This window comes from Hemiscyllium ocellatum, chromosome 8, assembly GCF_020745735.1.
Source record: "Hemiscyllium ocellatum isolate sHemOce1 chromosome 8, sHemOce1.pat.X.cur, whole genome shotgun sequence".
NCBI lineage: Eukaryota > Metazoa > Chordata > Chondrichthyes > Orectolobiformes > Hemiscylliidae > Hemiscyllium > Hemiscyllium ocellatum.
The window spans coordinates 111871550-111888221 of NC_083408.1; the positions used below are offsets into that span (position 1 = coordinate 111871550).

Here is a 16672-nt window from a genome sequence, read left to right on the forward strand (position 1 = left end):
TTTGCATTGCAGACGTTTCGTCCCCTGTCTAGGTGACATCCTCAGTTTGACATCTGTAGAATAGAAACATCGTAAATATGAGTAGTAGGTCCTTTGGGTTGCCTCCCCCATTCAAACTGATCTTGCCTGACCATCAAACTCATCACCCTAATCTTGCTTTGTTTCTATACCCTTGATTCCTTTGGCCCTACAAACTAACTCCTACTTGAAAACATTCAATGTTTTTATGGCAGAAAATTCCAAGGCTTACAACTGCTGGATGAAGAAATGTATTCTCTTCTCAGTCTTAAATTGAGTCATATGGTCTATCCTGCACCTTAACACCCTTGGTTTTTGGATCATCAGTGGGATCCTACCAACAATTACCCAATGGAGCCCCATTTGAACATTACGTTTCTATAAGAATCCCCCCTATAGTCCCCTTCATTCTTCTCAATGTAAGTGAATATTGCCTTAACCAATCTATACTTTTTAATTTGTCAGTCCTGCTATCCCAGGAACCAGTTTAGTAAAACTATGGTGAATTCCCCCCATAGTAAGAACATACTTCTTCAAATAAGGAGGCCTAGGATGCAGAGAACACTCCAAGTATGGTCTCACCACGGTGTCAAGGTTGTGACATCCAACATGTACATCTCAGACTCTGAGGTTTGTTCAATCTTGGGGGGGGGGGGGGGGGGGGGGGGGGGGGGGGGGAAACGACCCACAGGTTCCAATAGCCTTTCTGGCTGTTGTGAGGGGTTGAGTATGTTTTGCTCCTACCCCTTCTGCCAGGGTGGAGCTTTCATGGAGGTATACATGCTTGTTCAGGACCATCTCACCTCCCCGAACTTTGTACAGCACTAGACCTGATCTTGCGACGGCCATGTCTTTTAACCACGTAGAGCCATTTTCGTGATTTCAGCATCAACCTTTGTCCCCTGAAGTAAACTGTCTCTTTTACTTAAAGGAATCTTGTGTCTGGCCCAGGACCAGGAAGATCAGATTTAACCTGGTGCAGTCTTTTCCCCCATTAGCAAATCTGCAGGAGCTATCCTGTAGTTGCATGAGGGGTTGTCCAATAATCAAATAGGAAACGGAAGAATTTGGTATCAAGCGAAGGTACAGGCGGTTCCTTTAAGCCTGCCTTCGAAGTCTGGACTGCTCTTTCTACCAGACATTTGAGTGATGGATAGCATGGAGCCAAATGCCACTCAACTCTAAGAAATACTTGAATTCGCTGCTGGTAAATGATGGCCCACGATCTGTGACCAACACTTCAGTGTATTACAAAAGAGGCTTGCAGCTTTTCTATCATCACCACAGCATTTGATGAATGAACTCTATGAATATTCAAGCACTTTAAGTGGGCATCCACAATGACTTAGAACGTTGAGACCATAAAAGGGCTGGCATAGTTGAAGTATAACCAAGTCTAGGGTCGATCCGGCCATTCCCACGAATGTGGGGGAGCTGCACGTTGTGATTTCTGTCCTTGCTGGTACTCTGGGCACTGCCACACCAATGCAGTTATGACTGCATCTAATCCTGGCTACCAGACATAACTTCAATTTGTACACCTCTGGATGAACCTAGAGGTGGTCAGCCAGTATCTCGTGCCAATCTTGGCTCTGGATAGTCACTCTTGCCCTTCATAATAAAATGCCATCTTCTAGGGTGATCTGGTCTCGCTGGTTTCAGAAAGGTTTCAATTCTTGTTTTGATGACCCTTTTGTTTCCCCCATCATCACCAGCTATTTGCGAGCACCATATCTTCTTGCATCCACATTATGATATTGTCAGTGATGACTGCAAGGGTGTCCAGAAAGTTTAAAACCAGAATGGACTCTTCCAGTGGCAGTACGACCTGTGGTGTATCTGCCAGCAGGAGTTGGATTAAGGCATCTCCATTGTTACTTGGTCTCCCAGTGTTTCAAGTAATTTTACACACTTGAATGAGAATCCATCTGAAAATTTGACCTGAAGCTATGGGTGGCACGGCCTTCTCCTCTTTGAGTGGTTTTAGCAGGAGTTTGTGGTCTGTAACTATTAGAAATTTGTGTCTGTAAAAATATTATTGGAACTTGTTCACACAAAGATGATTGCCAAACCTTCCTTATGTGGGCGCATTCGTGGTCTGCATCAGCCAAAGTCTGGGAAGCATACATTATTGGGTGTTCCTCTCCATTGGGCCATCTATGTGTCAGCACTATCCTGATATTGTATGGGTATGCATCAAGTATCAGCACCACATATCACTTGAAATGTGTGCTAACACCTTAGACAATGACAGCTGCCTTCTTCAAATCTCTAAAGGCTACGTCTTGGCTACAAGACTCCTTCCAAGGTTGATCCTTTTTCAATAGCAGATGTAAGGGTGCCAGGATGGAGGCCAGGTTATGTTTCCAAGGAAACACTTGAGCTCTGGTACAGACCTGGGAATCAGGGCACCTTTGATTGCCCTAACTTACAATGGGTGCAACTCAGTCTTGTTGACTCTGTAACCAAAGTAGGTCACTTGGGTTGCCTGAAACACAAGTGTTTCCTAAGGCATATGCCCGCCTGTAGTGGATGCGGTTGCAATTACGTTCAAAACATTTAGAAGGATACATGAATTGGAAATGTTCTGAGAGAGCTGGGCCAGGAATGGCCAGGTAGAACTAGTTTAGATGGGGATTATGTTCAGCACAGACTGGTTGGGCTGAAGGATCATATTCCACGCTGTATAACTCTATGATTATGTCCAAGTTCTCAAAGTGTTCTTTATTGGTGTTCCATGGTCTTTCATGTTATTAACATGTCAGCCAGATAAATGGTGACCTGGGGTAGACCTTATAAATGTTCTCCGTGGCACAGGCTAATGATGCCCCAAATGCCAGTCTCGTATACTGGTACAAACTCTTATGCTAATTAAATGTAGCATACTTATGGGAATCCTCATCTAGCCACAACTACAGCCACACATGAAGTCCAGCTTCCCTGACCGTATACAAGTCCTCTATGCGAGGGACTGGTATTTAGCCTGCTGCAGAAACAGTTTGCCACTTGTTTAAAATCCCCACAAAGGCGAATCAATCTGTCAGCCTTCACACTCGCTCCGACCAGTGCTGCCCATTCTGAAAACTATACTACTATGATGACTGCATTTGCCAGTCTCCTGATTTCTGCTCTACTTTCACAGGTCAGGCAAATGGCATTGGGCCGACCTTGCAGAATCGTGGATTTGGTTTCTGGTCAACATGCAAGGTGCCCTTAGCTCCTTTGATAGTCCCTTGACCTTCCTGCAAAACTTCTGGTTATTTAATTCGGACTTGACTTGGGCAGCCATTTTGTAATTGATAAATGTTGAGCCAATCAAGGTGAATCTTTCTCAATCAATTCCATCTCATCAAGCTTGGGCCCGAGCCATTTACTACAATCATTGGGAACTGAATCAGCTGCTTCTCATATGAGACTGGGACTGAAGTTGCACCCCTAAACTGTAAAGGCTATCCAGTATAGGTTCTTAAGTTTGCATAAGACCCCTTGGCTAAACTAAGGGATGGAGTCCAGAGTGAATTTTGTTAAAAGCCTGGTTCTTTGATACAGACATGCCAGTATCAACCTCTATTCGAACTGGCTGACCATTTAACCATGTTTACTTTGATTGGTTTTGATTTGGACATTGTTCAGCAAAATTGTTTCAAGCCAGGTGTAGGAGGGCTTTCCAGGGTGTGCACTTTTCAGGATACCAGCCTATGAGTTCTCTTACTCAATTCAGGCCTAATATGACTTTTGCTGTCTCAAGTTCACACACAGGCAGGAACTACAATGGCTTGCTAGCCCAAAATTTTAACTGTTTGGTCGAGGCTTGGTTTTGTTTCAGTGTCTTGCTGCGGGCTGACCTAGTGTCCCTCTGTTCGGGGTATGTCCTGAGTGAGGCTATACTATTCTCTTCATTCAGATGATGTTCCCCAAGCTCAGTCAGCAAGGGTGTTCACATCCATCAACATACCCTGCTCCACTTGTCTAATGACCAAGCCAGTTGTAGTGCCTGTGAGAAGTCCAGTTGGGCTTCAGCTAATAGGTGCTTTTGCATGATTACATTGTTAATCCCACATACCAAACAGTGTCTCCGTATCGCACTAAGGGTTAAACCAAAGTCACATGCCTCTGCCAATCGTCTTAACCTCATCAAAAATCCCAACATGGACTCCCCTGTCTTCAAATTACTGAGTAAAACTGATAGTGGTCTCAGAATTAGAGGATGCTTGGAATATTCCTTAACCAAATCCTTCTTAAAAGGTTTTAGTATCTTGTGCCTCAAGAAATGTTAGGTTCCTAATAATTGAGAAAGCTGTGTGTCCACAAGCTGTTAGGAGACTTACTTGTTGCTTTTCATCGGCCCAAAGTCATTTGCTCAGCAAAAAAATAATGAATTCTTTCCACATAGAGGAACCTCGATTATCTGGCATTCAATTAATCGAACTTCGGATCATCTGAACAAGATTGCAAGTTCCTGATTAACCAAACAAAATACTCCCAGCCCACGTCCTTCAGATATTCTGTCGATACTGGGCTCAGTTTTTGACGGCAGGATCAACAAATCAAGGTCCCCAATAAAGGCATAATGACAGAAATGCTTAGCCCAACTCAAAATGACTGTTGCAAGCAAATTTCTTCTGGAGCATGCTTTTCTCTTGTCCCAACTGAAATAACCCAGGGGTCAGTATCTTGTTACCAAGTCACCCTTGTGCATAATATTTGATACTGGTCTGGTTTCTTCAGGGCCAAGCTCTCAGAGTGAACAGAACCGCTGATACTCCTGTTTATTCTAGAAGGTCCATCTGACTGACCTCATTATAATCACTACAGGATTAGCAAAGGATAAATGTGCTTTTTCTAGCTCATTCCTGAAGTTTAGAAGATTAATTTCTCTCCATTATGCCACAATTGATTAAGTTACATAGCTAATCGGATATTGGATTTTTGTGACCTGTGCCAAACAATGACCAACACAAAAAGAGAGAGTACCTATCGCTCCTTGACATTCAATGGCAATACCATTATTGAATCCCATACAGTGAACAGTGTGAGGTTACTGGGGAACAGAAATCAAATGGGTTTGTCACACAAACATCATACCAACAAGAGCAGGTCAGAGGTTAGGAACTCTATGGCAAGTAATAATTGACTTGTTGCCTCTCCAATGTCAAGGATTGATAAGGTACAATCAGGAGAGTGATAGAATAGTCTTCAATTTCCTTAATGATGCAATTTTGAGAAAATTCAATACTTTTGACAAGATTTGTGATGAAGCCGTCCCCTTTATTGACACCCCATCCACACACTTCAAGATGCAACCCCCGATTGGGGCTGTTAATCCTTTCACTGATGCAGCACTGTGTACCACCAACAAGATGCAATGTAGGAACTCACCAAGATTTTGTTAACGATGCCTTATAAACCCACAACCTCTACTGGGTAAAAGGACAAGGGCTGCAAATGCATATGTACATAATCAACTGCAAGTTGCCCTGTAAGAGTTTTATAAAATCATGAAGGGCATGGATAGGATAAACAGATAAGGTCTTTTCCGTAGAGTGGAGGAGTCCACAATTAGAGGGCATAGATTTAAGGTGAGAGAGGAAAGATGTAAATGGTACCTAAGGAGCAACTTTTTCATGCAGAAGGTGGTGCATGTATAGAATGAGCTGCCAGAGGAAGTGATGGAAGCTAGTACAATTACAACATTTAAAAAGGCATCTGGATAGGTATATGAATAGGAAAAGTTTAGAGGGATACGGGCCAAGTGCTGGCAAATGAGACTAGAGTTATTTAGGATATCTGGTCAGCATGGATGAGTTGGACTGAAGGGTTTGTTTCCATGCTGTACATCTCTATGACTCTTAAGTCACACACCATTCTGAACTGGAGGACAATTTGCCTTTCTTTCACAGTTCATTGGTCAACATCTTGGAACTTCTCAACATCACTGTAGCTGTCCAAGAAGGCAGCTCATAGCTACCTTCTCCAGGTTTCATGAAGAAATGAAAAACAAAAACAAAATACAGTTCAGAAATTTTCAATGGTATGTTTGGCAACATCCTGCTTTTGTAATACTTACTGTATTGCAGCAACAGTTTTAAAACTGCCCACAAATCTATAACATCTTTGTATAGTTACTCAAAACCAGTCAGGATGTTTAGAATGGACAGATTATTCAAAGAATCAATCATCATTCATTAGCTGTAGTAAGTTGGTGCTTATACAAAGAATTTTGCTGCAGCAATTTTGCTGCATCATGACATCATTATGCAGACTCAGTGACACTTCCTCACCTTCAACATCAACTAAATTACATTGAATAGGCAGGTTGAGAAATCAGTTAAAAATAAACAGTATCTCACCATAACATTACATAGCTTAGAACTGTAATTCCAGACAACCAAAGGCTAGAAGGATAAAAATCTGCGCTCATATATTGATTTTACTTCAATACAAATACTTCAAAACGCAAAAGTTTGGAGAGTTTACAAGTTGGCCAGGAAAGACCTAAAGAGAGAACTAAGAGGAGCCAGGAGGGAACATGAGATGTCATTGACAGATTGGATCAAGGAAAACCCCAGGCTTTCTACAGCTATAATCAGCAATAAAAGAATGACAAGATTTGGGAGAAGATTTGTAGCTCGGATGCTTGTTGTTGTGGTTCTGTTCGCTGAGCTGGGAATTTGTGTCGCAGACGTTTCGTCCTCTGTCTGAGAGCTTTGACAAAGGGTCAGTTAGAGTCGAAACGTCAGTTCTTTTCACTCCTGACAGACTTGCTGAGATTTTCCAGCACTTTCTCTTTTGGAGCCTTTGGCTTTGATCTTTATGTCGTCATTGTGAACAGCAATAGCACCAGAAGGCCGGAGGTTAGGGGAGTAGAGACAACCCTGGAAATTATAGACCTGTGAGCCTTACTTTAATTGTGGGTAAAGGTTTAGAAAGGGTTATAAGAGATAGAGTTTATAATCATCTAGACAGAAATAAGTTGATTATGGATAGCCAACACGATTCTGTGATGGGTAGGTTGTACCTCATAAACCTTAGAGTTCTGTGAGGTGACGGAACAGGTAGTTGAGAGTAAAGCAGTTGATGTGGTGTATGCGGATTTCAGTAAGGCGTTTGATAGGGTTCCCCATGGTAGGTTACTGCACAAAATACGAAGGCATGGGATTGAGGGTGTTTTTGCGGTTTGGATCAGAAATTGACTAGCTGAGTGTGGTGGTTAATGGGAAATATTCATCCTGGAGTTCAAGGATTTGTTTTGGGTCCACTGTTGTTTTGTCATTTATATAAATGACCTGGATGAGGGCATAGAAGGATGTTTAGTAAATTTGCAGATGACACTAAGGTCGGTAGAGTTGTGGATAGTGCTGAAGGATGTTGTAGGTTACAGAGAAACATAGATAAGCTGCAGAGCTGGGTCGAGAGGTGGCAAATGCAGTTTAATGCAGAAAAGTATGAGGTGATTCACTTTGGAAGGAGTAACAGGAATGCAGAGTACTGGGCTAATGCTAAGATTCTTGGGAGTGTAGATGAGCAGAGAGAGCTCAGTTCCAGGTATGTAGATCCTTGATAGTAACTCTATCAACCGGGGTGGCAACTAAGGCGGCATAAGGTGTGTTAGCTTTCGTTGAGAGAGGGATCGAATTTCGGAACCACGAGATCATGCTGTAGCTGTACAAAATTCTGGTGAGGCCACATTTGCAGTATGCATACAGTTCTGGTCACTGCATTATGGGAAGGATGTGGAAGCTTTGGAACAGGTTCAGAGGAGATTTACTAGGATATTGCCTAGTATGGAGGGAAGACCTCACAAGGAAAGGCTGAGGGACATGAGGCTGTCTTCATTAGAGAGAAGGTTGAGAGGCGACTTAATACAGACTTATAATATAATCAGAGGGTTAGTGGGGTTAGACAGCGAGAGCCTTTTTCCTCAGATGGCGATGGCCAGCACAAGGGGACATAGTTTTAAACTGAGGGGTGATAGGTATCATACAGATGTCAGGGGTAATTTCTTTACTTCGAGAGTAGTAGGGGCATGGAACACACAGCCTGCAACAAGAGTAGCAAGAAGAGTAGACTCGCCAACTTTAAAGGCATTTGAATGGTCTTTGGATAGGCATATGGACGAGAATGGAAAAGTGTAGGTTAGATAGGCTTCAGATTGGTTCCACAGGTTGGCACAAACATCGAGGGCTGAAAGACCTGTACTACACTGTAATGTTCTATATTCTATAATCAAAATTCAGTGTGAAAATAAAACATAAATACCAGTGACATGCATATGCACATTTGTTCATTTGTCTTCTTGATAAATGTTAAATACTTACTTGAAGCATACCAACTATTTCAACTTTATTAAAAAAGATGAAGGAGTGAAGTGTTGATAACATGTTTTCCTCAAATACAGAGGGCGTAGGTAGAACCATATCTTGAATGTACTGCACTCTGTACGTCTGGTGGATCTTCTGTTTAAGTTCAGGATCAGATATGGGAATCACCTCTTTAAATTTGGCTGTTTTTGTGAGAAATTCTCTGTGTTTTCTTGGAAGAGATAAAGATGGGTCATATTCTAGACATCCTATTACGTCCATTATACATTCTTCTGAAAACATGACTTCAAAAAGTGCAGTTCTGTTCAAAAGGAAAATTCCCTTGATTATTTCATACAAGTGGTGCAGTCCTTCCATGTTTTCTAGGTCCTCACACACGTGAAAGAGTTCCAAGAGTTTCTTAATGTAGCCCTCATTTTCCAGTGCAAGTGCAAGCTTCTCCCGCCGCAAGGGTGAAGGTAGTGATGTTGCAACCAGTTCTGCCAGCTCTTCCAATCTGCTCAACTCACATGGTGGAAGTTCCAAACCAGGTGATGACATGTCATCAAAACGCTCCTCCTCAGATTCATCCACGAGGTCCTGCGTGATGTCCACTGAGGGGTCCTTCCCTTGAACCTGACAACAACAACAGCAGACTTATTCTAATGCAAAACGATGTCATCATAATTTTCTTGTTTGATTGACAGATTTCACACAAACAGTATTTGTTGTGAGTGATCTGCATTGATTAAAGATATAATTATCAAGATAGCTCTTATAGTTCCAAATACTGAGGAAAACATCTAGCTGTCAGTTTACTAACGTGACCTCAAATAATCAGATTTCAAAATGCTATAAAGTGAAAAAGATAAATAAACAAACCATCTCAAATAACACCACTTTTTCAACGTATAACAGAATGATAGTAAGTCTCTCTATAACCCCTCATGTAGAAAAACAACGCTTCAGCCATCTTTGGCAAGATCAAAATGAACTGCGTGCATAAATCTGCAAAATATATCAAGAACATGGTTACACTAAGTGTTCCAATTACACTGCAAGTGCAAAATGCCACTTTAGCATATCTTTCATAACTAAAATGCCTCCCCAACCCCTTTGCAACGTCTTTATTTTGAAAATCAGAATCCTAAAAGTATCCGATTATGTAGCAGGCTCCACCAAACAATGCAATTATCAATAAAATCTCATGTACTGGTATGCTTTAATTAAACACATCTGTTTGGGGGGGGGGGGGGGGGGGGGGGGGGGAGTCTATAACTAAAGCAGCACAGGTTCAGTTCACAAATCAAACTCACTGGATAGCACAACTCCGTGCTAATCACAAAAGGATGCTTCACTGGTAGAACAGTTTGTTAACTTTCATTTTAGATAGTTTTTTTCCCCTAAAAACGACACTATATTACTAACAAAGAGCTTATGTGCGAAATGTTGACTCTCCTGCTCTTTGGATGCTGCCTAACCGGCTGTGCTTTTCCAGCACCACGCACTTTGACTAAATTGCTACAACGTATTTATTTTATGAATATGTGGAGAAGACAATCTGGTTGTGCTGCACTGACCTCTTGATACAAAATTTAACTCAAAACTAGACTGTATTTTAGTTGCCTGAAAGAAAATATATATTTTCCTATCTAACTCCTTACATCCCTGAATTCACCTTCTCCAAAGCAACTTTGTCAAATGCTTTGTTTTATCAAAGTTCTGTTAACAGAAATAATATCAAGTTATTCAGTTTCAAAGATCTGGCAGTACACAGTGACTTGCCTCTTAATCAATTGTCGATTAAGGCATTTACCTCTCTCAGTAACAGCTCCTTAAAATGCTGCTGAGATAGAGAACCTCCTCCGTGGGAAATTAAGGACAGCACTCCAGTAAGCAGTGTGAAACCGCTCTGTTGTTGCATGATGCTGCTGCAGTGAAGTTTATATTTACCCTGGGATTGCAAATACTGGTAGGCAATTATAAAGCTGTCATAGTGGTGGCTTCTTCTTTTTTCAAGAGTCGAAACATAGTTTGGCACTTTGAGATTACCCATTTTGAGATATCCACAATATCTGAGATTACATTGCCCATGCATGCCAGTTAAATTTATTGAACTTGCTCTATTTTCATCTGTTAGAAAGTTACTGATGCCTTGTTCATGATCCTCTCATGTTCATTTATTTTGATACTAGAAACTTATTTGAAGGGAATTCTCAAAAGGTGAGAACTTTTGGCTTATGTGGAAAAACCTAACTGGTCCAACATATACCATTCTCTCTTAACTGAGAAATTCTCTCTTATTTTTATCAGCCTATTCTCTCTCTATTAATGTGTCCAATTGTCAGCTTCTGACCAGTAGTAACATCCACTTCAGTGGCTACGATTGGAGTAGAGTTTCCCCAAGTTCATTTTTCACTTTCTTTTGTGGACTGATGAGGTCAGCATTTGTTGCCTATCAGTAATTACCCCTTAACTGAATGAGTTGCACGAATTTCGGGGCAGTTGAAAGCAAACCACATGACTGTTAATCTGGTGGTATGCAGAGGTCAGTCCAAGTAAGAACAGCAAATTTCCTTCTCTAAAATACATTAGCACACCAGGTGAATTTTTATGACTATCAATAGTACAATTATGCAATTACTGAGATTCGTTTTATATGTCAGATCTATTAATTCATTTCAAATTACAAATAAAGCTATATATAGGACAGTTAGAAAGATCTTAATTCAAGCAATAAAACAATATTTCAACTTGTTTCCCAACAATATCTAAGGCTTGCATCAGTTCAAGAAGACTGCTCACAACCACCAGCTAAAGGGAAATTAGGTTTGGGTCGTCAATACTGACCTAATCGGCAAGGCACAAATCCCATGTACAAAGGTATATTTTTGAAAGTTTAGCTTACACAGATTTTGAACACACATTTAGTGGATTATTTTTGAGTGAGACAGTAAAGTGAGCACCTATAAAATGGTGGTAAAAACAATATCTGCAGATGCTGGAAACCAGATTCTGGATTAGTGGTACTGGAAGAGCACAGCAGTTCAGGCAGCAACCAAAGTGCAGCGAAATCGACATTTCGGGCAAAAGCCCTTCATCAGGAATAAAGGCAGTGAGCCTGAAGCGTGGATAGATAAGCTAGAGGAGGTGGGGGTGGGGAGAAAGTAGCATAGCGTACACTGGGTGAGTGGGGGAGGGGATGAAGGTGATAGGTTAGGGAGGAGAGGTGGAGTGGATAGATGGAAAAGGAGCTAGGCAGGTAGGACAAAGTCCGGACAAGTCATGGGGACAGTGCTGAGCTGGAAGTTTGGAACTAGGGTGAGGTGGGGGAAGGGGAAATGAGGAAACTGTTGAAGTCCACATTGATGCCCTGGGGTTGAAGTGTTCCGAGGCGGAAGATGAGGCGTTCTTCCTCCAGGCATCTGGTGGTGAGGGAGCGGTGGTGAAGGAGGCCCAGGACCTCCATGTCCTCGGCAGAGTGGGAGAGGGAGTTGAAATGTTGGGCCACAGAGTGGTGTGGTTGATTGGTGCGGGTGTCTCGGAGATGTTCCCTAAAGCGCTCTGCTAGGAGGCGCCCAGTGTCCCCAATGTAGAGGACACTGCATCGGGAGCAACGGATACAATAAATGATATTAGTGGATGTGCAGGGAAAACTTTGCTGGATGTGGAAGGCTCCTTTGGGGCCTTGGATAGAGGTGAGGGAGGAGGTGTGGGCACAGGTTTTACAGTTCCTGCGGTGGCAGGGGAAAGTGCCAGGATGGGAGGATGGGTTGTAGGGGGGGGGTGTGGACCCGACCAGGTAGTCACGGAGGGAACGGTCTTTGCGGAAGGCGGAAAGGGGTGGGGAGGGAAATATATCCCTGGTGGTGGGGTCTTTTTGGAGGTGGCAGAAATGTCGGTGGATGATTTGGTTTATGCGAAGGTTGGTAGGGTGGAAGGTGAGCACCAGGGGCGTTCTGTCCTTGTTACGGTTGGAGGGGTGGGGTCTGAGGAAATGGTTGTGGTGTCGGTAGTTGCCTTTTTTTTGAAATAGAGGGAGGAGTGGAGGGGGAAGGAAAGAAAAGCTAGCCTCATGGGCAAATGTCTTAATTTGTCCTTTAATTGTTTAAATTTGTTTCCGAATACCAGAAAGGAGGTCAAGCCACTGCTGGGAATCCTCCTCAATTATTGAGTTTCAGCGAGGACATAGCTTTTCAGTTCGCCATAGCTCCCCACACTACATCCTAATCCACCATTTTGGGATGCAGTAATAACATTAGTCATTAACTCTGCTTCTTTCTTGACAGAAGCCATCTGATCTGCTGAATATTTCCAACAATTTTTGGTGGATTTCAGATTTCCAATATCTAAAATAATGTTCTCTTGAATTGCGTTTGCGTGTGCCACTCAACAATTAGGAATATGCTGCACAAGAAACAAACTGGCCATGCATAAGCAAGTCTTTTTGAGACGAACGTGTCTCAATTGACAGGCGATGGCCTAACAGTATTACTGCTGGACTGTTAATCCAAAGACCCAGGTAACATTCTAGGGAACCAGATTTGAATCCTGTAATGGCAGATGGTGGAATATGAATTCGATAAAAAAATTTGGAATTCGAAGTCAAAGGATGACCATGAATCCTTTGTCAATTGTCAGAAAACCCATCTGATTCACCTATGCACTTCAGGGAAGGAAACTGCCAACCTAATCTGGTCTGGCCTATATGTGACTCCAGATCCACAGCAATACGGGTGACTCTTAACCACCCTTGGGTCAATTAGGAATGGGCAATAAATGTTGGCCCATGCACAGCACCCTCATCCCATGAACGAATAAAAAATTTAAAAGGAACAGTGAATTCTAAGAAACAGCAAATGTGAAATTGCTTTAAAAGGACTGCAGCATTCTGCTTTTCTAAGTTTGCATTTTTTGTTGCCATACGGAATAACATTTCATTAGTCACATAATGAAGTTTTATCGTAAATTACAAAGGGCAATATATACAACAACAAAGTATTTTACTCATGTTTGTTGTAAATAGTATTCAACCTCCCTTAGGACATTCAGGAATGCACTGAAGCATTCCTGGTAATGAAAACTACAAGTAAACAGTGCTAAAAATAGATATGACATAATTCTGCACAAACAGTGCCACTGCATTACCTTAAGTTTTTTAAACAAAAATTAAACCTATTTTAGCTGCAATATTACGCCTGGTTATGTGTTTCAGCACCCCATTCTCGCCACCTGATTCATGATTTAGAATATGGTAGCCAGTTATATTCAAGTTATGTTCTGTTTTTGACCTACATCAGACCTAAGAATTAGCAGCAGGAGTCAAACCATTTTGGCCCATCTAGACTGATTCAGCATTCAATAAGATCATGGCTGTGACTGTAATAAGACCTGTCTCAATTCCACATTCCCACCCACCCCAGCTTTAACTTCCTTGTTGGTCAGGACCAGTATACCTCTGCCTTGAAAATATTCAAGGACTTTGCCCCCATGGCTCTATTGGTACAGATTACTTGGCTTCATAAAACATTAAGTTTATTCATAATAGTGATATCAGGAGAAATGACGAGTTTGTTCTGTCTCTTTTATTATACAAAAAAATCAGGTAGCTATTTTCGAGTTGATACACATTGAATGGAAGAGAAATGGCTTGCACACAATCCTTCCCACTGTTAAAAGTGTCTGGAAACCACATCTATAGGATAGCATTTATATGCATTTCGAGAGGTAAGGACTGATTAGGGGTAGTCAGCACGGTTTTGTGCAAGGGAAACCATGTCTCACAAACGCTCCCTAGGACCTTACCATTAAGTGTATAAGTCCTGCTAAGATTTGCTTTCCCAAAACGCAGCACCTCACATTTATCTGCATTAAACTCCATCTGCCACGTCTCAGCCCATTGACTCAGCTGGTCCAGATCCTGCTGTAATTGGAGGTAACCCTCTTCACTGTCCACTACACCTCCAATTTTAGTGTCATCTGCAAACTTACTAACTGTACCTCTTATGCTCGCATCCCATGATTTGGATCCGAGCATAAGAGGTACAGTTAGTAAGTTTGCAGATGACACCAAAATTGGAGGTGTAGTGGACAGCGAAGAAGTTTTCCTCAGATTACAACAGGATCTGAGAATGGGCTGAGAAGTGGCAGATGGAGTTGAATTCAGACAAATGTGAGGTGCTGCATTTTGGGAAAGCAAATCTTAGCAGGACTTATACACTTAATGGTAAGGTCCTAGGGAGTGTGGCTGAGCAAAGAGACCTTGGAGTGCAGGTTCATAGCTCCTTAAAAGTGGAGTCGCAGGTAGCTAGGTTAGTGAAGGCAGCGTTTGGTATGCTTTCCTTTAATGGTCAGTGTATTGAGTACAGGAGTTGGGGGGTCATGTTGCAGCTGTACAGGACATTGGTTAGGCCACTGTTGGAACACTGCATGTAATTCTGGTCTCCTTCCTATCGGAAAGATGTTGTGAAACGTGAAAGGGTTCAGAAAAGATCTAAAAGGATGTTGCCAGGGTTGGAGGATTTGAGCTATGGGGAGAGGCTGAACAGGCTGGGGCTGTTTTCCCTGGAGCGTCAGAGGCTGAGGTATGACATTATAAAGGTTTACAAAATTATGAGGGGCATGGATAGGATAAATAGGCAAAGTCTTTTTCCTGGGGTCGGGGAGTCCAGAGCTAGAGGGCATAGGTTTAGGGTGAGTGGGGAAAGATATAAAAGAGACCCCAGGGGCAACTTTTTCACGCAGAAGGTGGTACGTGTATGGAATGAGCTGCCAGAGGAAGTGGTGGAGGCTGGTACAATTGCAACATTTAAGAGGCATTTGGATGGGTATATGAATAGGAAGGGTTTGGAGGAATATGGGCCAGGTGCTGGCAGGTGGGACTAGATTGGGTTGGGATATCTGGTCGGCGTGGACGGGTTGGATCAAAGGGTCTGTTTCCATGCTGTACATCTCTATGACTTTATGACTGTATAACTTGACTGAGTTTTTTGAGGAAATAAGGATTGATGAGGGAAGAGTGGTAGACATTGGTTATATAGATTTTAGTAAAGACTTTGATAAGGTTCCACATAGTAGACTAATTAGTCAAGTTAGATCATAGGGGATTCAGGTTGAGCTTGCCATTCGGATGCAAAATTGACAGGATGGTAAGATACAGATACAGAGGGTGGTAATGTAGAGTTGTTTTTCCCACTTAAGACAAGGAGTGTTCCGCGGGGATCAGTTTTGGGTCCACTTTTTGTTTTTGTCATTTATATAAAGGAATCGGATGAGAAGATGGGAGACATAGTAAGTTTGCTGATGATACCAAAATTGGTGGCATAATGGACAGTGAAGAACGTTCTCCAAGATTACAAGAGATCTTAATCAATTTGGTCAATGGACTCAGGCATGACAGACGGAGTTTAATTTGGATAAATGCGTGGTACTGCATTTTGGTAAAACAAATAAGTGTACGACTTATACAATTAATGGTAGGGCCCTGGGTAGTGTCATAGAACAGAGGAACCTAGGCACAGATACAAAATTCCTTGTAATTTGTGTCACAGGTGGACAGGGTTATATAGATTTTAGTAAAGACTTTAGTAAACACATGCTGGCCTTCATTTCTTAGACCGAGCAGTTGGGATGTCATGTTGAGGTTGTACAGGACATTGGTGAGGCCTCTAATGGAGTACGGCATGCAGAATACGCTGGATGGGTTGGGATTTTTTTTCACTGGAGTGTAGGAGGTTGAAGGGTGATTTAATAGAGGTTTATAAAAAAAGGAGGGGCATAAATAAGGTGAATAGCAAGATTCTTTTCCCTAGGGTGCGGGAGCTCAAAACTAGGAGCATGATTTTTAAGATGAATGGAGAAAGTCTTAAAAAGGATATGAGGGGCAACTTTTTTTTTTACAGTGTGGTTCATGTGTGGAATAAATTGCTAGAGGGATGCAGGGATAGTTTCAACAGTTAAGACATTTGGATAAGTATATGAATAGGAAAGATTTGGAGGAATATGGGCCAAAAGCAGGCAGGTGGCAGAAGTTTAGCTTGGGAACATGGCTGACGTGGACTAGTTGGACTGAAGGGTCGGTTTCCATATTGTATGACTTGATGACTCTAGAAATTCATGCCTGAAGATGGCAAGTTTTTGGAGCATGGCAGTGTTGGCAGTGTTTGTAGAGCCAGCAGGACAGCAATATACAAATGTAAAATAACATCTAAATTACCCATTGGCTTAATAACAGTTAAAGTCTGAAGAAAACAACATGTACCAGACATATACTGATATTAAAACTAATCTTGATACCTATTTGACAGTGAAAGTAGCAACACTAGTCAATAATATCAAAGTAAAAATCGAATAGT

General features: G+C 42.0%; 1 protein-coding gene across 2 annotated transcripts in view; it reads right to left on the bottom strand.

Moving 5' to 3' along the window:
- The window catches only part of smek1 (SMEK homolog 1, suppressor of mek1 (Dictyostelium)), a 145256-nt gene that overhangs the window by 53277 nt on the left and 75307 nt on the right, over nt 1-16672 (bottom strand). For both annotated transcript variants that reach the window (XM_060829476.1, XM_060829475.1), the window contains exon 4: nt 8337-8954. In XM_060829476.1, the coding sequence (XP_060685459.1) occupies nt 8337-8954 (618 nt within the window). The remainder of the gene's footprint in view (nt 1-8336; nt 8955-16672) is intronic.